The sequence below is a fragment of the Akebia trifoliata genome, chromosome 7 (assembly GCF_017979445.1).
Source record: "Akebia trifoliata isolate Shusen 1 chromosome 7, ASM1797944v1, whole genome shotgun sequence".
NCBI lineage: Eukaryota > Viridiplantae > Streptophyta > Magnoliopsida > Ranunculales > Lardizabalaceae > Akebia > Akebia trifoliata.
In genome coordinates, this window is record NC_141381.1 from 9,339,351 (window position 1) to 9,362,979 (window position 23,629).

Consider the following 23,629-nt stretch of genomic DNA (forward strand, 5'->3'; position numbering starts at 1 on the left):
GTTGGTGGAAATCAGCTCGGGAGCATAACGAGCCAATTGGGTAAAGCGAGACTCATACTGGTCCACAGTCATGTTACCTTGTGCCAACCGATCAAACTCCATCCTCTTTCTGTCCCTGGAGCTAGTGGGAACATACTTCTCTAGGAACGTTCTTTGAAAGATCGTCCAATTGTTCTGAATCTCCGGTTGGTTGTCTTTTACCGAAGTCCACCAATGTGCTGCACCCCTCTGAAGCATAAAAGAGGCACACAAGACTTTTTGGGTGTCTGAACACTCCATAGTGCACAAGTATTTGTCGGACTCTTCCAACCATTCTTCCGCCATTGTGGGGTCCGCAACTCCATCAAAGCTGGGTGGCCTCATACTCCTATACTCTCTCAAAAGAGCACCCGCAAGACCCTGATATGGTGGTCGCACCAACTGCACATGTCTCGGTACCTGTGCTGGTGGAGGTGGGGGTATACTCTGATCAGGTGTGGAGTCAGGGGTGTGCTCTGGAGCAACCTCAGGCATATGTGCACCTGACTGGTTCTGGCTCCCTATCATCCCAGTCAACTGTCTCATCAAGACTGCCTGATCTTCTATCATTTTCATCTGCCTTTCTTGTATTCTTTCCTGGTTCTGAGACATCGCCGTTATGGCTTGCATCATCAATTCCATTTCTGTTGGTTGTCTAGCCTCAGATGTCCCTGCATCTGTGGGTTGGGACCTCTTGCCTGGCCTACCTCTGCCTGCCATCTAATCCAATCTGCAATTGAACAATCTTTATAATTTCTCCAAATCCAAAAGACATTTCATCAAACTTTAGGTAGAGTACTAATTACACATCAAACATTTATGCATTCAAACATATTCCATTTAATACTACTTAGTCCATTAATTCATCAAATAACTATTGTCTCATACTTCATATCCTTAAGGAATTTCCTATTATTCCTAATCTTATCTCCAATCTAGACTCTAACAGATTTCTAGACACAGAAGAGCTCTCGTCCCATCCGGAACTAATATTGAGCTCTGATACCACGCTGTCACGCCCCGAAATCCCAACACGAATCCCTATGATTCATCGGTTAAAATCTCGAGGTGTGAGGTAATCAATCACACAATCTAACAGAACATTCATAAATAATAATACTTATGAAAAGAAAATACACGCAGCGGAATAAACATTAAACTAACATCTATACGAGAGTCTAGAGTAAACAGAAGAAATCGACAAACACTGATATAAGTCAAGATCTTTAATCTCATAATTCATCAGGTTACAAAAATTTCTAAACTATCATGTTTCTTATCTACAACCAAAAACCGCTAAGATCCTCTACTAGTCCTCAAAGACATGGCGGCGGCAAGACATCAATCTGATCCTCCTCGAGGACCTCCTCAAAATACTCTTCAAAGAACGGTTCTTCAAAAGTTGCATAATCTGAAAGGGGAAGGATAGGGTGAGTAACATGGGAATGTTACTCAGCAGGATGAACGCCGTTCTAACAACGAGTCATACTTGCACGAGTAATCAGTTGAACAATTAAATAATGCAAGTTTTCATAATGTAACATACGATAAATGTCTAAGCATACTCAGGAAACAGTTATAATAACTTTCAATCTATCATTTTCAATCATTTAAAGTAACATATGCATCTTTTAAATGAAAACATCTATCAATCATTACAAAATAAGAAAAAGATACATAATAAGAACACGGCGGTGTAATCGATAAGAGAGCAGAGGAACACGCCGATATAACCGCCTCGGCTATGGCAATACGATATTCCAAACTTAACCTCCGATGTGGAATCCCATCGTTATAATCTGATTTTGTGGCCGGTCTAGCATACCACGGTTGGATGACCATTTATCCGGCTCAGACTGGCCGTTGACCAAGAACCCAATACTGAGTTCAACTAACGGTGAGGTCGACCGTTTGACGACTACAGACTAATAGTGATCACTAACTAGCCCAGGAGACCCCTCGCGTCGAAGCCTATCAAGAGGCAATGCATGTGAACCCCGCCTATCTCTACACTATACAGAGACCGCCTTTACACACAACGTTCCCCAGAAAATAAGTTGGAGAAATTCCCGGATTTCATAAGCTGTAATATGCTCTAAGGTATCCCATACTACCGAAGAGCATATGACATCTAGTGTTATCCTAGATTGACTCGCCGCTTCCGAACACACAGCAACGCGTCACTCTTTATGGGTTTTCTACAAACCTTTACTGGTAAACAAAATAATTTATTTTGTATATAATATATCATTTCTTTTTAATCGAAAATACAAACAAATTCTGGTAGTGCCTTCCAGTGACAGTTATCTGTCATTTCCATCCATCAACCATCTCATCCCTCTATCTATCTATCACGTTTTACGTGGCATGGCCACTACGTAGAACTGGAGGCACTGTCCCATCAATCAGTCGAGAACATACATTCTCTCTATCTATCCATCAATTAAATCGATTAATCTATCATCTAATTTCCTACATATCTATTAAAGTAATTTTTGCTTTTAAAGTAATTCGAAATCCATAAAGCATCAACCAATTCCATTCGATGGTTTTGGTTGAGTCGAGAGACTTGAAAACAAAGATAAAACCATAAGACATAAAAGCTGAAAATCTATGAAAAATTTAACTAAGTGTTAAAAAAAAAATGATTTTTCAAAGTCGAAATTGAAAACGAACTATTTATTTATTTATTAAAGAACTTAAAGTAATACTTAATTAGTTTTAATGAAATAAATGTAGGAAATGGGTATACAAACTATATGGAAGCAACACAAAATAAATTAGAACCAAACTCAACATTCGGATACTTTTCCGAATTGCTGATTTTTCGTTATTTTTCGTTGAAACTCAACCAAAATCGATTCAAATATTATACTAACTATAAAATGATTATATTATATCAAATGAACTAAAACCAATCATAAATAAGCATGCAAACATGATTCAAATCATTCAAATATGTATAAACTTAATTAAACAATCGATTTATCAACAATCATATGGATTTTCTATGAAATTATCGCATAACTAGAAGGTAGAAAGGAAGGCAACCTACCTCAAGCTAATTTCAACGGTTGAACGAACTTTAAAATCGCCTCCGGCCAATCTCCAAACTTTTCTTCCGGCGAAAATCGGATTTCTTTGCGTCCACACGTGACCCTTGGCGAGAGGAACAACTTTCCTTCTTACGCCTAAGCTCGGATTGTTCTCGTTTGGCGTAGATCTGAGTTTCAAATATTGAAGGAAAAGGGTTGAGATTTGTTTGGAGAGAAGAATAAGAAAAATCTGATTTTTCTAATAGAATTTAGATATTTATATCACTTAAGTTGGGACATACTTGTCATTTTGGGAATTGTTTTTCCCGAATGCCAAATTGGACAAACTTATACTCTATTTTGGGTGATTTTTCGACACGAATCTAATGGTATGATCGGTTTCCTTAAATTACGTCTCTAAGGTGTCGTTTACCTATTGGGAAAATATCTAATGCGAAACTCGAGGATTTGATAACTTTTAAATCAATGCACGGATCTAAAATTCTTTTCTCGAGATACATTTTAGGATTTCAGGTCATTACAGTGCCGCATTACCTGGTTAACATGGGTAGGAGGTTTTGAACAAAGCATGCTATAATATCATTTTCTTGGAATCACAATTCTTCATCCATTTTCTTTATTGTCTATGTATAGATGCTTACATCTCTAGGGTCGAATTCAGGAGAGTTGACAAGAAGAGAAGGCTGGTTCTTGAAGAGATTGGCTGATTAGATAGTAAGGAGTTTGAAGGCTTATATTGGAAAAAATTCGTGAGTATACATCTAGGTAGAGAGTGTTCCTCAGAATTTCTAATCTGGAAGTGAAGTTGGAAACTTAAAGCAAAGGTGAATTGGCTCAAGGGGGAAAGATCACTCTCATTAAAGGTGTTTTGGCTAGTATCCCCATTTACACTTTCTCGCTATTCTCACTACCTAGGAATGTGGAAGTGCAATTTGACAGAATCTCCCGGAACTTCTTGTGGCACGGTAAAGAGGGTTTTAAAAAACATCATTGGGTGAGTTGGAGAAAGTTATGCTTGCCTAAGAAGAATGGGGGTTTGGGTTTCCGTAATTTTGGTTACATGAATTCAGCACTGCTGGGGGAGTGGCTTTGGATGGAAAATATGGGGTGAACGTAAATGAGTGGGAGAGTGGTTCGGCTATAAGTGCGTCAGGGTGTTGGGTGTGGAAAGGTATTCTTAAAAGACTTCCGTATCTTACGAAAGTGAAATGTAAGGTGAGGAGGGGGAGTAAGGTGAGATTTTGGGAGGATTGGTGGTGTGGGAATGGTCCTATTAAGGATTGTTTTCCCGAATCTCTTTACTTTGTCGTTAAAGAAGAATCAAGTTATCTCGTGCTTCAAAAGCTTTGAGAATGGGGTGATCAATTGGGATTTTGGGTTTAGAAGATCTTTTAATGACTGGGAGGTGGATAATCTTGGGACATTAATTTCTTTGGTGGAGAATAGTTGCATGGAGAGCTCTTCGAAAGATCAGAGAGTATGGGGAGGTACTAGGGATGAAAACTTTACAGTCAAGTCTTTGTATGATGGTATTGTTCCTAATACAACACCGTCTTTTCCTCATTCTTTCGTCTAGGGTGGTAAGATTCCTCTGAAGATTTTGACTTTTATTTGAATGACGGCCTTAGGGAGACTCGTAACTATGGATCAGCTTATTAAGAGAGGTTTTATTCCACCAAATCAGTGTTGTATGTGCAAATCTCAGGCATAATCGGTAGATCACTTATTCATTGTCGGGTGGCTCACCACATGTGGTCGCATTTTTTATCTTTGTTTGGTATCGTGGGATGTTTTCCCAGCTCAATCAAGTCGGCTTTGGAGTCTTGGTTGACGTGGGGTGGTTCTTTCTTGTCTTCTAAATGGATATTGTGGTTCTTGGTTCCTTTCGCAATTTGTTGGGGTATTTGGACTCATTGTAACCGCTGCATTTTTTAAGGAAAAGATTCAACGCTGGAGGGTTTAGTTCTTTCTATTTTAGAGTTCTTGTTTTCTTGGAGCAAACTTTATAAGGTCTTTAGGGAGGTCTTCTTTGAAGATTTTGTTCTGAGATGGGATAAGGTTTGTTCGCTGTCGTGAGAGTTTTGTTGCTTTCTTTTGTTTGTTTTGGGTTGGTCCTCTCAACCCCCCTTCTTTTTCTTTCTCTTAATAAAATTATCTTTGTTGATAGAAAAAAAAAAGTCAATGCTATTAATAGAGCAAACTATGTTTAAGTTAAGGACAAATAGGAAGGTGAAGGATAACGAGGACGACATAACAAAGGAGTGGTGGAGTTTTATTCGAAGTTATATTCAAAGCCACACGATATAAGTTCAACTTTAGATGGTCTTCAATTCGTTTGTATTCAGAAATTGCAGAGAAGTTGGTTGGAGAGACCTTTTGAGGAGGAAGAAGTTTGGGAGGTAATTACAAAATAGATGGACTAAAAGATCTGAGGCCGGAGGGATACTCAATGACTTCCTTTAAATCATGTTGGGATATATTCAAGGAGGGTTATGATGAGAATGATTGGAGAGTTCCATGGTGAAGCTTTTTTTGGATTATGGATCAAACAATGCTTTTGTGTTTATGGCCATCAAGAAAACTGGAGCAAGAAAAGTGGAGCGGAGGATATCTTCGATTTTCATCCAATTAGTTTGGCAGGTGGAATCTGTAAAAATTATTGCTGAACTATTGGCTTCCAAATAAAAACATTCCTCCCTAACATAATTCCATAGAACAGGGAGCTTTTGACTAGAAGACAAATTCTAGGGGTTGTTTATTGCTAATAAATGTGTGGAGTATTGTGGAAATTGCTACTAAATTGATATGGAAAAAGCTTATGACCATGTAAACTGTTTTTATTTTTATTTTTTAACTTTTACTTATATTTAATTCTTTTTTTTTTTTTTTTTCATTTCAGGAATCTTTTTTCAATTTGTCCACATTAAGCTCTTTAAGTCTTGTACTTTCCACATGTTAATCTATAAGTAGATGAATGTTCTTCAATATCTTTAACGTCCTACTTTTAGCAATCATTACAAGCGCGCATAAGAAAGGAGAGAGGATATCACCTTGTCTTAAGCTCCTTGTTTTGAAGAAACATTTAGGTGCACACCTTTGGCACAAAATAAACTGAAGTAATAATCCTGGATATCCAACTTTTTAATACTTCCTGTTCAATTATGTAATCAAGGACGTTCAAATACTCATGGTTGTATGTCTTTACAAATGTAACCTACAAACCGGGCCTCTATACCTCTCTTCACGAAAGCCTCTCCAGTCATGGTAACCTTGAAATCAAGTTCCTCTTTTGAGTCACTGAAAGGAATTTAGAATGATTGTGGACAAGCTTCCAGCTAAAGTAATTGTCAGAACTCTTAGGCCTCGAAACATTTTTTTTCCCTGAAAAGTTGGAGATGTTGAATTTCGTTGTTTTATTGTTAAATAATTCACTATTAAAGTACTCATCAAAATTCAGCAGAACCCTCTTTGCTTCATCCCATAACTCTTTAGAGAAAACCCAAAGAGAAGCCGTCAAGATCCAGTGCCTTGTCCACATACTGTCACTTCTATTAATTTCACTTTATATATAAATAGTTATTTTCTTGGTACAACTATGCTTATGCCTATGAACTTTCGGTCTGACCAACTTTTGTGTGTCAAAGCTCTTACTTTTCCATAGCTTATACTTCAGTATCAGAATTTTGTATTTATGTTTCTTCATTGAACATGTAGCCATCTTTTATGTATTAATTGTAAACTTGCCAACTAATAATTTATACTCCTGGAATTGCTGATTAAATTTTTATTTCATTTGCATGCAGAGATTAATCTTTGATAAGCCTGAAGATGGAGTGAGGAAAATTGTGCTTGCTACTAACATGGCTGAGACAAGTATTACCATTAACGATGTGGTTTTTGTTGTTGATTGTGGAAAGGCAAAAGAAACATCTTATGATGCATTGAATAACACTCCTTGTTTGCTTCCTTCATGGATCTCAAAGGCTGCTGCTCGGCAAGTAAGATTCTCTTCTGGTTGAAAATTTGATCTTTAACATATGATCTAGTGGTTGTTGCATGTGTGTGTGTGTGTGGTGCTTGCATGATGATATTTCTATTCGTATCTTAACGACTTATCAAAAAAATTAAAAATAGAATGGAAAAAAAAGAGAAGGAAAAAAAACAAAATACAATCATAATTGGCACTCAATTCTGGTTAAGTATTCTGCATATTGAAATTTTAATCCAAGTTCCATTTTACTTTCATTGTCATCAATGCCTTCTCTCAAAAATCCGGTTTGGCTGAATGGAAGATTCATTCAGTTCTGTCTGAAGTCATGTCTTCCCTGAAGTGGATGGAATGGAGGATAATGCTTCTTGTTGGGAGATGGTGAAGTTTTTTACACCAGTTGCCAACCTGAAATGAAATGAATTTTTTTTTTTTTTTTTTGGGAGGGGGGAGACTGGCATTGTAATGTGAAAGAAACACTACACAAGCAGAACTCAAGTCACATTTCTCCTAATCCCAGAAAAATAAAAAAGAAATTTTAAGTTCCACTCTCTTTTTATTTTCTGTGACCGATCTTCTTATTTCAACTTTGGTCCATGTTTCTATCAGCTTGGAAATGGAAATATATGGCTCGGTGTAGAAATTTGGAAATTCTAGTAATTATGGAAATATTATGGACTCCAAAAGAATACTTTCTTTAAATTCTTAGGTCATGATAAAAAACTCAAATACACACTTGTAACTCTTAATATTAAAATGAACAACCACTTGGAGTAAGAAAAGAAATATCAATAGCGTTCAGCATATGTTGACACAGTTATGTAAGAACCGCATTCATATTCAAGCTTACTAAAAGGAAAGTTTTATATGAAGACATCAAGATCAACTGTGATTTATGCAGCTAAACGTTGGGTGGTCAGGAAGCATCATGTTAGTAAATTGAGGGTAGCAGAATGAGGATGCTGAGTGGAAAGACTTGGAAAGCTAAACTTATAGATAAACACGCTCAAGAAAATGTAAGAGTAGCTCTAATAGGAGATGGACTAGGAGAAAGTCGATTGAGATGGTTTGGGCATGTTCAACGAATGGCAATTAAAGCCCTAGTGAAAGTGGGTAGGAACACACAATAAAACAAGACATGGTTCTGGACAAAATTGAATGAAGGAACAAGATTCGTTAAGCCTTATTCAAAACCTTAGAGACAAGGCTTCAATGATGATAATGAATTTCATAGTCAGGCTTGCACATTTAAATGCTCATGGTCATGTCATTTAAGTTGATAAATTTAAAACAACTAAACAGACCTACAAACTACAAGTATCCTATATTTTCTAATTTAAAAGAAAAATAATTAAAAATGTTTATTATATGAGAAATAGAATGGCCTTTGAAGAAAGTTCTCATCATCGCGTTCTTTTCAAAATTGTTCTCATTTTCTCTAGATCTAAGTTATCCATGGAGTTTGAGGGGATTTTATTTGAGGATTTTGTATTTATTGAGGTAGGTCTACTCGACCTTCTGCTTTGTTTGTATACAGTAGATATCTTAATAAGGTTCATATAATTTCTGTTTATGCATATTCTTATTTGTCCCCTTAATTATGCAGTAATCCCTCTCTTGCAATTTCCTTTGATGACTTGAGATTTGTCTTTTGAATTTAAAAAAAGAAATATTAAGCCTTTTCTTTTTCTGATAATCAATAGAAATTTCATTGAAGAAAGGTGGTGGAGGTGACCAACCCCAGAATAGAACCCAATCCCACTATGAGAATTCTCAAGATCACACTCATCTCCCCCACAAAATTGTCAACAAACACCCCTAAATTCTCCAAACACTTGACACAAGTAAAAGAAAAGGGCTAAAATTGAAACTACAATGTCTTGCACAGAATTAGCCTTGCCATTGAAAATTCTTAAATTTCTTTCTTTGTTGCCAAGAACAACAGAGGGTCTGAATGGACTGAGGAAGGCATCCAACTCCAAAAAGATATAGGAAATGCGACCAAACTTGTTGTGTCTTGAAGATCTTGTCTTTAGATGGGAAACTGTTACTAGGGAGTAGTTGCTTTGTTCTTTGTTTGCTTTGCTGTCCTTATTTTTCTTCTTTTCTTAGTTTCTTTGCATCTTCTGAGGACTTCTTGTCTTTCCATCAATAAAAATTATACTTATAAAAAAAGAAGATTTGATCAATCGACTCCTCACTTCTATTACCAAGACAACAACGATTAGGACCCATAAAAACCTCTTTTAGTTAACTGATCTGTGGTAAGAACTTTACCCAACACCATCGACCACATAAGAAGATGAAATCTTAGAAGGGACCTTTGTACCCAAATGACACCAGCCGGAAATCGATTTTTATTTTCTTGCACCAACGAATGATTAAAACATTCTAACCAAGAAGCTTCCATCACGAGACCCCTCCCACACTCTACAATGTTCTTGATCAACCCAAACCTCAACCCTGTCCACAATCGTAGCCAAGCTAGCAATGCCTCTTATTTATTTATTTATTTATTTTTATTTTCTGCATACATGCACAAACAGATTGTTCAAGAACACCTAATAATTGTGCTCTTTTTAATCCTTTCCACCATGAAGATACATTTTCATGTAATATGCTAGATATAGATCATGTGTTTGTTTAGTAGGAACCATTTTACAATCCCACATTTAGCTTTTTTTTCTTTTCCGTACAACTTAGGTTGTCCCTACCACCTTTGCAAGTAGGACTAGTCCCTCTAGATTCACCCAACCACCACAAACTTGTGTATCGGGTACAATTGCTCAGTGGGGGAAGGGGGGAGAGGGATCGATCTCACGACCTTGGAGAGACCCAAGTTTCTCGACATTGCTCCACCACCTGTGCGGTTGTTTACAAATTGAATCCAACCTCTCAAATCAAATCTTAACCATACAATTTGAATCGTGGGTTCAGATACTTTCATATGAAAACCCTACCATTTGCATTGATTTTATGATTTAGGCAGGTTTCATCGTTTGAATTTTACAAGTTTATTTTTTTGTTTTGATTTTTTTTCCAGTACTTTGAACACCACAAAAAAGAAATTTTTTTTATTACTTGTATTGAATATATTTATAACATGCTCCTTGCTATTTGTTTCTATTCAGAAAAAAAAAATGTTTTTTTTAGTTACATAAACATAGTTTTCTATCATTTTTGAGATATATGTTAAATTACAAAGGTCCTTTAAAGGCTATAGGCGTTTACATGTCACGTCCAAGTGGTTATCGGTATGGGCATGGTTCTAATAGGATTTTGTCTGTAAATATTTACACAGAAAAGGATATTGGTTTTTGATAAGTACAAATAAGGATATCTCTAGCCTCTCTTTTCTATATTGTTCCATTTTATCGTTAGGACTACTTTTGTCACGCCCCAAAAACTCAACCCGAATCCCCATGATTCCCAAGTTGAATCAAGAGGCATGATATATAACCCATATCATAATAGTCAATATATAAGCGTAAACGACAAATAAATAACTATATTTCATACCTAATCATTATCCAACAAAACAGATATGTATCCTCAAACATCAATACACTTGACATATATATAAAACAATAACGACATAATACCGTGTTTGTAGCTATATAAGAAAATGACAGCAAAAGACTCAAACCCAACTCTAGGTCAAAACTCATCAATAGTACCAATGTTCCACACCTGGAAGCTTGGACTGATTATCTATAAAGCCATGACATTGAGTATCTTCGGAAGGATCACCTAAATCAGGTGCTCCCGAAATTTGTTATGTCGTAAGGGTGAGTAACAGGGGAGTTATCCAGTAGGGGAATCTTACAATTTTAAATAATAGTACCCTATATGCAGTTTAAACATTCTAGAAATTCGTAAATCATACATGTTTAATATTTAACACATAATTGAAAATAATTGAGCACCAATGTCATAAAATCTAGTAGGAAATTGAAACACAATTAAAAATCTGAAGAAACAATTGTTCATAATATAACATCAAATAATAGAGTACTAATAATAGAGAGTTGAGAGTTACGACTGATGTGAACATTTCAGTCAAAATACGATTATTCCAATACTTCACCAGTGTAGAACCCCACCGTTAGTTCTTGATTCTATGGCTAGCCTTTGCCACAATTTAGGTAGTTATTTTCTGATTCAGATTGACCATTGACCAAGGCCTTAAGAAACGGGTCAAATCAAGTAGGTCACTCTTTCTTGACTACTTTAGACTATTAATGATCATTAACTAGTTATCTTCATCTATGCCAATCTACTGTGCATGTGATCCTTGATAATCTCTATCAATCATGCAACTATCTACATCTTGATCTCTATTATAGATAGAAAGAAAATTCCTGGATTCCTGTTGTGATGTGTTCTTATGCATCCCATAATACATAAGAATTCAAACAACGCAGTTGTTATCCTAGAATAATACATCGTTCCGAAAAATGTCACAGCACGTTATTCTTTATAAGTTTTCACAATCTCTTTAATAAATCACTAAAATACTACATATAGGTATTTATTTTCTTTTCAAAAGTATTGAAAGTAAAACATACACGTGTTTTAAATACCCAGTCCACTCTTAAATGTACAGTTTCATCTCTCTTTTATTTTTTCTTTCTTTCGTGTCTTACACGACCATTAGTCGAAGCATTTCTCTCATTCATGTCTTACACGGCATACGTCGAAATATCTCACCAACTGGTATTTTAAAAACACAACAATCAATTGATAGTTCGTTCTTATATTTTATTTTAATAAATTACTTTTTTTACCCATCTTTTTACTTAGAAATATTTCTTAGAAATCCATCACCAAAACAAGTAAAGTAAATTGTCAACTAGTTTAACTTATTCAAAATCATGCATGTCTATAAAATATGAACAAAATATATGAATTGTGTGTAAAACAACTTATATAGTTGTTGTATTTTCTTTTTTGATAAGTACAAAATACGTATAAAGTAACAAATGTTTTGAGCATTCAATCTAATATACATAGTGTAAATATTATACAAAAACATCAACTTTCATAGTTGCTGTATTTTATTTTTAACATGTATAAATACGTATAAAGTAACTACAAGCATGTACTAAATTCTTTTTAAACAAAGTAGCAACTATTAATATGTTTTAAATTCATAAAAATAGTAATATAAATATTTATAGAATGTGTGCATGCTGTTGAGAATAATTACAAACCAATTTTTTGTTTTAAAACTACTAAATCATAAATATAAAAAAAATTATGTTTTAAACTACAAAATTTAGAAATTCTTTTCTTAAAATATTCCTAAGGCTATCAAAAAAAATTGGAAGGGCCTACCTCCTTATTTCTCTTTCTTTTTCTTTCCTTTTTTCTTTTCTCTTCCTTTGCCTTCTTACTTTTCTCTTTCTTCTTTGTGTAAAATGTGAAACAAAAAAAAAAAAAAATCAGCTGACACAATATTAGATATTTTCAAATAATATCTAGATATTGAAAAAAAAAATTTCTAATTCTTTTCAAATTTCCTAGAAAGTTAGAATTTGGTCAATTTGACTTAGTCAAAATTGTTTGGCCGGAGTTGACTTGACTTGAGTCAACAATGGTTGACTCAATCAACCTTAGTTGACTTGATCTATATATATATATATGGGTCCCGTTCCCCACCCTAAGCTTTACCCTACACTTTAACAAATGTGTTTTGTCCTACATGGGTTAGAAGTTTTGGACACTGCTGATTTTTGGTGAGGATGATCTCTATGGTGAAGAGATCATCCGTATCAAAAATCAGCTCATTCCAAAACTTCTAACCCCGTCAAAAATGGTTTACAAAAAATGGATGGTCCACGATTTTTCAACTTGTAAACATGGGCTTAAAAATTTCGGAATGGGCTGATTTTTGGTGAGGATGATCTTCTAATCATAGAGATCATCCTCACCAAAAATCAGCCCATTCCAATGCTTCTAACCCATGTAGGACAAAACACATTTGTTAAAGTGTAGGGTAAAGCTTAGGGTGTTGAACATTTCCCTATATATATAGGGAAATGTTCAGCAACAAACATTTTGGCAAAACATTTTTCAAAACATGGGTTAGAGGTTTTGGAATGGGCTGATTTTTGGTGAGGATGATCTCTACGGTGAGGAGATCATATTCACCAAAAATCAGCCCATTCCAAAATTTCTAACGCCATCAAAAATGATTTACAAGAAATGGACGGTCCACAATTTTTCAACTTGTAAACTGGGGCTAGAAGTTTTGGAATGGGCTGATTTTTTGTAAGGATGATCTCCTCACCGTAGAGATCATCCTCACCAAAAATCAGCCCATTTCAAAACCTCTAACCCATGTTTTGAAAAATGTTTTGCCAAAATGTTTGTTGCTGAATGGGACCCATATATATATATATATATATATATTGGACGTGACAACTTTACTAAATGACAAGAAGCAATCAATCTTCACAATACAGTTATGGTAAGAATCAATGCCATGATGTATTTTTTTCCTCATGAATCATTATCTTTCTCAAATAAGAAGTGTTGAGATTTTTTTTTTTTCATGATAGATCTGAACTCAAATGTTTTCATTATATAATTTTAAATTTTTTTGATAAGGTATATGTATATTACAATTTGAACTTGTCACCATATGGAGATTCACGCATGTCTCGCTCTAAAAGAAAAATCCTTACACATTTTGTTCTATTTGACAACATTGGGTGGTGACTATAAAGTGCATATCTATGTTATTCAAAACGTCCCTTTCTATCTGTCTGACCAATCTTTGTATCTATCACATTCATTAGTGATATTGGTTTTTGTGTCCTTGATCTAGAGAAGAGGAAGAGCTGGTCGTGTTCAACCTGGAGACTGCTACCATCTCTATCCCAAATGTGTATATAACGCTTTTGCAGATTACCAATTGCCAGAACTTCTAAGGACACCTTTGCAGTCTCTTTGTTTGCAAATTAAGAGTCTACAGCTTGGAAGCATTTCAGAGTTCCTTTCTAGAGCTTTGCAGTCACCAGAACCACTATCAGTAAGCTTAAATATTTTTGTTTGTTTGGTTCTGTTCTAACCTTACCTATTTCTTAAACTGCTAACATGATACCATGTTCCTTTCTCATTACTTTTTCTCTTCAAGTCCTTTCTCGTTAATGTGTCTATATTTGTTTTTCTCTTCATGCACATGGTATTTTTACATGCTTCCCTCAGCTTGCTAAAACAAAGAGTTTGACACTTGCCTTGTTCAGAATTTTGAGTCATGCTTATCTTTCAGGTCCAAAATGCTGTTGAATATTTGAAAGTAATTGGGGCTTTGGATGAGAAGGAAAATCTTACTATTCTAGGTATGTGAACTCTTTATTTTCTTGTCCATGTGGATGCTTCATTACCTTTTGCAATATCTGTGATATTTAAGAAACATGTATTTCATTTTTTTCAACACACTTGTCAGGACGCTACTTGTCAATGCTTCCAGTGGAGCCCAAACTTGGAAAGATGATCATATTTGGGGCCATTTTCAAATGCTTGGACCCTATACTAACCGTTGTTACTGGTCTAAGCGTTAGAGATCCATTCTTAATGCCATTTGACAGGAAGGATGTAAGTAAACTTGCCTTCGTATGCTTGTTGTTTACACCTGTTTGGCTTGTCTTAATATGTTGATTTGCTATTTTAGTGTTCCTTATAAAAAATAAATATTTAACTTGTTATTTCTATTCCTTTCATAGTTTGTTAACTCAATTATTAGCATTTTTTACTCTTTCTTATTTTTATTATAATTAATGAGAAGAAAAATGGACTGAGAAAGCAGAAGATAAAAGGAGATTCAATTTCCTTGGATGGCATACTGATGTAGGATGGTGAGGTAGAAAAGAAATTTGGGGAATTAGGGAATTTGGTAGGAGAATTTTGGGTAAGTATTAAGGATTTAAGTTTGGGTTTGGATAGGGTAAATCCAAAAGGTAAGATGAAAATTTTATTTCACTTATTGTAGTATAGAGACAAGGGTTAAAGTTTAAGATTCATAAGATAAGGATTAAAGGTGAAGAGAATGGAGAAAGGATTAAGGGTTGAGGTTTGTAGGTTTCAAGAATCAAGAATTTTAGAAAACCAAGAACAAGGAACTAAAAGAAAATCAAGAAAAGTAAAAGAATAAAAAATATATATATAAAGATTAGAAGAAAAAGGAGAAATGATAGAAAGACAGAACCTTGGAAGTACACCAAGGGTTTTTAGGAATTACATCAAGAATGGTGGAGAACTCACTTCACTCCATGAAGGGAACTCATTCTTTATTCATCAAAATTCTTTGTTTAAAAGAAAAAAAAAAACCTAATACTATCTATATAAAGAAAATAAATCAAGAATCCTAATCAAACTAAAATACCATATAAATAACCTTATTTTTGTAATTTTCTCTCTTAATTTCAAACCCTAATAAACTTAAATATAAAACTAACTAAAATTACTGAACTGTCCCTAAATATTATACTAAGAATATGGGCTAATAAAACATGAAAATAGGCCCAAAAAACATAAAATTATAGTCTTAAAACAGAAAACTAAATAGATAACTAATATAAAATAATCCCGAACGATAAAACAAAAAATCTAGACCCAAATAAGTGAACCTAAATAATTACAATTTTTTTGTCAGAACCCTTGACCGTTGATTTGCGTTCAGCATTACATACTTTGCATGGTGGCATCTAAATGTTAAAAGTTAATGATATCCATTTGGATATCGCATGGACTCTTCTAAAAGGGTGAACTACCTGCATCGAATTTGTGTGGGATTCTGACACTCCTTGGCTCTATTGTGATACTTTTATTTTTTTTCCACAATTCTTTCCTTACGACGTAGAGATGCCTATGTTTAGATGACATGGTTGGTCACAATTGCCATACTCATCTTGTAACCAAGAAATACAGTGCTGTGCAAAATAAAAGCAAAAAAAACTCGCAACTTCATTTATAGTTTGAAGTTGCTACTTATAACAAATATAGAAAGGAAAAAAAAATTTTCTTACAGTGAATGAGCAAGAATATATATGGTACTGAGGACATTCATTTAATTATCAGCTTGCAGAGTCTGCGAAGTCTCATTTTGCTGGCCGGGACTGTAGTGACCATATTGCACTAATCCGAGCCTACAATGGTTGGAAAGATGCTCAAAGAGAGCAGAATGGATATGAATACTGCTGGAAGAATTTTCTTTCAGCACAAACCCTGAAAGCTATTGATTCTCTTCGCAAGCAATTCTTTGTACTGCTGAAGGACACTGGCCTGGTTGATGACACAACCACATGCAATGCATGGAGCGATGACAATGATCTTGTTCGAGCAGTCATTTTTGCCGGTCTCTATCCTGGAATTTGTTCTGTTGTGGTAACTCTTTAATTCTTTCTTTATATATATATGTTCATTTTTCTCCCTTTGATTCATCCTCTTTGAATTTTATTTTTTTGTGTTTTTCCTGTAAACATAATATAATTTGGTTTTCAGTCCTCAATTGTATTGATCTAAATTACTTCTACAGAACAAGAAAAAGTCCATATCATTGAAGACAATGGAGGATGGGCAGGTCAATCTATACTCGGTATGTGTCAATAGTGTCTTTCCAGCATCTATTGGATTCCATAATACATTATTGTGCCTCTTACATACACAATGCATAAACTATTTATCATTTTCAGGGTAATGCATCAAAAGTTTGTTCATCTGTTTTCTGGGTGTTCTTAATTCTAAATGAGTTAACCATTTTTTTTCTTTTTTTTCTCTCCTTTTAGAGCTCAGTCAATGCTTGGGAACCGAAGATTCCATATCCATGGCTAGTTTTCAATGAGAAGGTGAAAGTAAACTCAGTGTTTCTTCGGGATTCAACGGCCGTATCTGATTCTGTAGTTCTCCTATTTGGGGGAAATGTTTCCAGTGGGGGACTTGTGAGTTCATCCTCTTTTCAAATTTATCTTATGACCGTTCTTTCATTTTTGCACAATATCTTTTGTCCAACTTCTTTCGTCGGGATTTTTTTGAGATCATTTCCTGCTTTTTACAGGATGGCCACCTGAAAATGTTAGGAGGGTACTTGGAGTTCTTCATGAAGCCTGCCTTGGCGGAAACATATCTCAACCTAAAGAGAGAACTTGAGGAACTAATTCAATACAAAGTAGGTGGATTACAGCCAAACTATTGATTATAAATTGAATTTCTAGCATTTCCATCATTTTAGGATTTTTAACATTTGCCGACAAGTTACAAAAGCGAACTTTCATCTTTATCTTTGGGGGCATATTTCTCTTAGGCACTCTTCATGTTATTCATAAGCTTTAATGTCAAGTAAAATGCACCATTCTAAAAAGTGCTATTATCCTACCCAAAATGTGGGAATGCACGGTGACTTGCATACGGAGGATAGGCATATTCTCATCCCATGGAAGGTAAACAGTGGATAGCTCCAATCCTGGATTTAATCTTGGGTAAATCACACATTGACCTCCTGTGGTTTGGCATTATTCCATGTTGACCCCCTTTCATTTTGACAATTGTGCTTACCTCCCCTTTCACAGAGTGTTAAAGTTCAGATGTTATTTTACTATTTTACCCTCTCAATTTATCTGTTTTTTATAATTAAAAAAAAAAAAATTTTAAGTAGAAAATGTTCCCGTCTAAGCATTCACATTCTTACATGTGAACCCATTCTTTTACAGGGATATTTTTGTTTACAAAAATGAATAATATTTTAAAAAGGGTAAAATGGTCCTTTACAAAAAGTAAAGAGGCTTTTTTCAACTATTTAGTTGACGGATGGGGGAGGTAAATGAGTCCATTAAATAATTATAGGGGAGGTACATGCAATTATCCAAATGTTAGGGGTCTACATTGAATTATGCCAAACCACAGGGAGGTGAAGGCATGATTTAATCTTTCCAGAACAGAGCTACGCTGAAACTAAGGCTGGTGACTTTTTCTGGGTGGCTCTTATATTGTTATTTACAATGGAGTCGCATTCGTATAGCAAAATACAATGTCTACGTGGCACATTTTTATTAGAGAATAAGCACATTGGCTGATGCCATATAGAAAAATGGCTTTGTTAGGAGCCCAATGTATCTTAAATTCCTACCAAAATGTGCCACATAGACACCGTTCCTATTCTATTGGAATGGGACACCTTTCTGGATCCTGATTCTTTACAATGTATCTTTGCTTATTTGGTGTTTTTCTGATTTACTATTTTCCTTTTTTCTACATGGATGATTCTCTCTCAACAGCTTTTGAATCCCAAGATGGACATCCTTCCCTACAAAGACCTCCTATCAGCAATGCGGTTGCTTCTCTCCGAGGACCAATGCGAAGGTAAGTTCGTCTTCGGTCGACAGCCCATTTTAAAACGCTCAAAAGTGAGTGCAATGACACAATTATCACCACCTGGGATGATTTCAAGGAGTATGCCTAATGGTGATAATACCAAGGGACAACTACAAACAATCCTTACTAGGGAAGGACACAATATCCCAATTTACAAGATAAAACAACTAAAGAATAATCAGTTCCGAGCCAAGGTTGAATTTAATGGGATGGAGTTCATGGGGCAGCCTTGCAACAGTAAGAAACTTGCAGAAAAGGATGCAGCAGCTCAAGCTTTGGAATGGCTGACGGGTGAGACCCAACCAGGTCCCGAAAAAATTGACCATATGTCAATGTTGTTGAAACCTAGCAAGAAGAAACAACGGAGAAGAACGTGAAATCAAGAGTCGAAAAAGCTGTATACGAGGTGTCAGAATTATAATTTATACTATTATTACCTTTGAAGGAGAAAAGTTTTGGGTTCAACTTGAAATTTGTTGTGGATTCCATCCTTGTGGAGTTATGGATAGAGCCACTCTTACAACATGTGAGGTTCCTACAATGATTGATCTACTCAGGCAGAACGTGACACAGCTTATGGAACACCAATGACGTGGGCTGAAGAACATGACTTCGCTTTGTAACACCAATAAAGATATACAGATGAAATCGGTATGAGGTTGCATTCATATTGGGTCCACAGGGAATCGGATTGATACAAAACTGCCAAATTAGGTGCCAATTTCCATTTGTGTTTATTATCATTTATTGTTTCTAATTATTAAATACCAATTTATATTAGTTAAATATTTTCTGCATTCAATAGTTCTTAGTCTTGCATGGAATTAAATCTAATGTAAAAGAAGCTTCTGCTCCATGCTTGTGTTGTGGTTATGGTGGACATGTGGCATGGGGGGGGTGTGTTTTCGTGATGTACATTTTTGCAGATCTGTTTAGTTTACGGAGTTGTATTCTTGAGAGTTGGACGTATGATGTTCAACTTCTGAGAATTCGCTTTGGTGTTGTAGAGAACTTCAACACCAGTGCGTTGTCAATTTATTTGCACTGGATAGTGTAGATCCTTAAGTAAGCTTTGTGGTCCAAAAAGGTCAAGTGAGGTAAATCCATCGGCCACTTGGTATGAATTTTTATTGTTGTGGGCCTCTAGTTTTGGAATAAATGAAGGATCGAGTTGGGTGAGACCATAAGATTGGAAAAAAGAAAGTATGATCCACAGATTCCCTATCGGTAGAGATGATGCTATTGATTATCCGAAGTTCAACCCACATGCACACCATTTTAAAAAGAATTGTAGGAGTCCAAAACACAAAAGTAGGGAAGCTGATATTGTTGCACCCCCTCTCTAGAGTACAAACATTTGACAAAAAAACTTAACATCTCGACTACAAGCCCAAATCTTAAGACCATCAGAATATCAAGAGCATATCAAGTTAAAAAGAATGATGAAGGAAGCCATTTTTTGAATTTCTTGATCATTTAAGCGTCTCCTGAAACTGAGATCCTAAGAAGAAACATGGTTATTTGGAACCATAAAACTGGACACTCCAAAGGAAGTCTCTCAAAAACTTTTTCCAATATTTTGGGATCAAGAACAGAGAAAGGAAGTAAATGAGTATGATATCTTAATTTAAAGGATCACAACTTGTTCAATAATCAGACCTTTATGTTGCATCAAAGGGGAAGGCTCCACGAAAGATTAAGAAGACGGGAAAGAGCCAACTTGGCAACCCATGAATTCTGCCTAGATTTCAATATTAGGGATATGACCAACATAATGGGAAGCCCCAAAACAGTCTTGAAGCATCCAAGAAGTTCGTTGAAGAATCCGAAAAAAGAGAAAGAGTGACATCTACAAGTTCAAGAGAGGAGACATTTTTGGACTAAATTCAAAACCTCACAAAGGCCCCCTAGAAAGAAAAAAAAAATAGAGAAATCATCCTACCCAAAACATTGATGTTAATGTTGGAAGAGAAAAATGCAACAAAGGATCCCCCCTTGTACAAGCCCTCTAAAACTCTTCGAGAAAAAAAAAAAAAAAAATACTCTAGATATCACCCAATACATCTAATTATATATAATACATACAATCTGGTATAGGACTGGACTAGGCCCAAATTTAATGCTTTGGAAAATTTTGAGGCCAACCCTACTTTTTGGTTCTCAACTCAAGGACCTAACCCTGTTTGTTAGGTAGACCAGACCGGATTAATGGGTCAAGTAGCTCAATTGATATCCTTAAATATAATTGGTTTTCTAGAGAACTAATCCAGCTTGGTTAATAAAGGGGCCAGGCTTAGACTAGATTTTTATAGCTCATTAAATGTGTCAAACCGATTGACACCACAAAGCCAATTCATTGTGATAGTCCTTATTAATACATTGTCCGACCAAAGTACAATACAGATACATCAAGTCTTGGTGGAGGTTTGGTCCCTCTAAAGTATTTGAGTTTTTTTATTTATTTATTATTGTGTGGACACTTAAATCATATCTTTCTGACCATAATAAAATGTGATGGAGAATTTTTTTTAAAAGTTTTTGTGGGAGAATAAATTTATTGGAGTCAATTATTTGGTCAAAAACAGATCTGTTTTGGTGGAATTAATATTTGTTTAAGAGAAGGTAAGGTGGATGTAGTAGACCAGAAGAAGACCCCCCACAACATGTGGGACCATGTCTTAATAGTGTGGGTAGAGAGAGATGCATAGTACAGCTCTATTTTTGCTGTCCAAACTCACTGACTTTATTTATTAAAACAATCCCAAGGTTGGTGAGACACAGATCTGTGTTTGAGATCCATGTCTTTTCCTTTTTATGACACCTTATCTATCTATACTTACTCACTCACTCACTCACTCACTAACTATTAAATTATTATGGACTCACTGATCTCATTGAAAATAGGTTTATTGATTTTTTTTTTTAAAAATTCTAATATATATATATATATTAACGGTCAGGATTTATATGTATCAAGATAACACAAATCTTGATGAGACATATTTTGAGGATTAATTTCAACCATTGGATTTAAGAATTGTGTATCGCAATTCTGATTTACTAAATAACATTAATCTCTATTATCTTTCTTTAATTACATGTTCCTTTGAAAAAGGAATTATGAAAAATCACATTTAACAGCAATCATGATTCCATCAATCTATATAAATTAATATATTTGTGAGTAAAAAATCTCTCCTTTTGTTTCCAAGTTAATTGACAAAAAGAGTTTCAACGTTGAATCACTTTTTTTTTTTTTAATTATTTATTATTACTATATGATTAAAGAAAGGGTCATCAATTTTTCTTCCAACTCACGTGGTATCGGTATCACTTTTTTTTTTTTTTAATTTTGACACAAAAGTTCATTTGACTGATTTGCCGCCTCAAGTCGTACTAGAAAAGTAATATAGATATGGAGGGTAGTTTAGTCATTTAATCGTTATTTTGATTTCTTATATTAGATTACCCGTGACTTACAGTTTGACCATTACATGAAACTAAGACTGACAATCACCTCCCACAACCCCAACTGTGTGTTTTTAACGGACAGCTGTGCTGTTCCCCTTCAATTACTAGAATGCCCTCGTTTTTCATTTCTTAATCATTTTCCTCCATTTTTATTTTATTAACATTTCGTAGGATAATATTTTACTAAGTTAGTAATGATTTTCCCCTTACTAAAGGTCCTTGGGCTCACTTTGTGGCATCCAAAAACATGATCCAATTCTTCAAGTTTGTAGAAGATAAAATTTTATGAACTTTGAAAAAAAAAAATTTCAAAATTTTTTTTAGCAATGAATTTCAATTTTAAGTTTAGGAGTTAACCATCCTTTTTCAAAACCTTGTATCAAGATCAAAAGAAATCATTTTCAGATTTTTTTTTTTTTTTTTTTTTTAATATGAGTTTTTCGATGAAACTTAGATGACTATGGTATTGGATTGCTGATGGGGAGCAAAACAATCCTTAGTAAGGCTTAAAATCTTTACTAAGTTAGTAAGAAAAATGTTTCTCTTAAAATAATTTGACAATAAAATTATTAAAATCAAATAAATTCTAAATAAAAAAATAAATTTCTATTAATTTAATTGTTGAAATATTTTCAAATGGAAGACCATCGTAGGATATATCAAAAAACCTTCAATGTTTTTGGATCAAATCTTTTTTTTTTTTTTTTTTTTGTCGACTAAATTATTTCAAGACAATTTAAAACTTTAAACCATGGTTTCTTCGTTACGCCATCTTTAGTCATCACATATGTCACTTTATTGGTTTTTTTTTTAAATTATTATAAATATTCTACTAACATTTGGGGTCATCTTATGTCTCTCGTCATTTGAGAACAACAACAATGAACATGTGTATCAATCAGGATTTCAATCCATTTTAGGTCCATTTATTAGTTTCTCTTTCTCTAATATCTATGTAGACCTCTTGGTATATAAGATTTCAATAGGACATTAGCAATTGCCTGGATGATGTAATAACCATAGATACCCCCAAAAGTATTTATTCTATTTTATCTTTTAATGTGAAAAATGAAAAAGAATTTTATTGTCATCCTTGCAATAAATCAGCCCATTCTAAAATCGTTAATCTCAATTTATACGTTAAAGAATCGTGAATCGCTCATTTTAACTGTTAGTTTGTGACCACTTTGCATAGGATTATAAATTTTAGAATCGGTTGATTTTTTGTGAGAATGAACTACTCATCATAAAGATCATCCTTAAAAAAATCAGTTTAATTCGAAACTTATTGCCATATAAACAAGTCTTACCAATCATCCCACAAACTTTAATTTTGAACATTCCAAATAATTTGAACTCATTAGTCAAAAGATCCATGAATTAAAAGGTAGTGCCATCTTTTTCGTTCAACCTTTCTTTATCACTCATTTTTGTCAAAGCATACAATCATTATTTAGTTACGTGTGGGTGTAGCCACTTCTCTCACACTTTTTTTTTGCCCACCATGTAATTATGATCTCAACAATCATTATCAAATCTTACGCTAATAATTTTAATTTAGATTGCAAAAGCATTTTTCGAGATAAGATCTTCTTATCTACTCAAAAGCACTTTCATGATTCAAATTAACATTTTTTACTATATAAGTAAATAAAGGAAAAGTGACTCAAACTCACTTTTGACTTTTTCCACATTTTGAGAATTTAAAGTTATATATTTTTCC

General features: G+C 34.5%; 1 protein-coding gene across 1 annotated transcript in view; it reads left to right on the forward strand.

Annotated features, from left to right (window-relative positions):
- The window catches only part of LOC147398185 (DExH-box ATP-dependent RNA helicase DExH3-like), a 48,507-nt gene extending 29,270 nt beyond the window's left edge, over positions 1-19,237 (forward strand). Inside the window, exons 11-19 of the mRNA XM_086447336.1 lie at positions 6,878-7,072; positions 13,895-14,098; positions 14,339-14,408; positions 14,516-14,664; positions 16,147-16,452; positions 16,604-16,663; positions 16,854-17,006; positions 17,123-17,233; positions 18,339-19,237. Of these exons, the coding sequence (XP_086303462.1) occupies positions 6,878-7,072; positions 13,895-14,098; positions 14,339-14,408; positions 14,516-14,664; positions 16,147-16,452; positions 16,604-16,663; positions 16,854-17,006; positions 17,123-17,233; positions 18,339-18,812 (1,722 nt within the window). The 3' untranslated portion in view covers positions 18,813-19,237. The remainder of the gene's footprint in view (positions 1-6,877; positions 7,073-13,894; positions 14,099-14,338; positions 14,409-14,515; positions 14,665-16,146; positions 16,453-16,603; positions 16,664-16,853; positions 17,007-17,122; positions 17,234-18,338) is intronic.
- Positions 19,238-23,629: the final 4,392 nt, after the last annotated feature.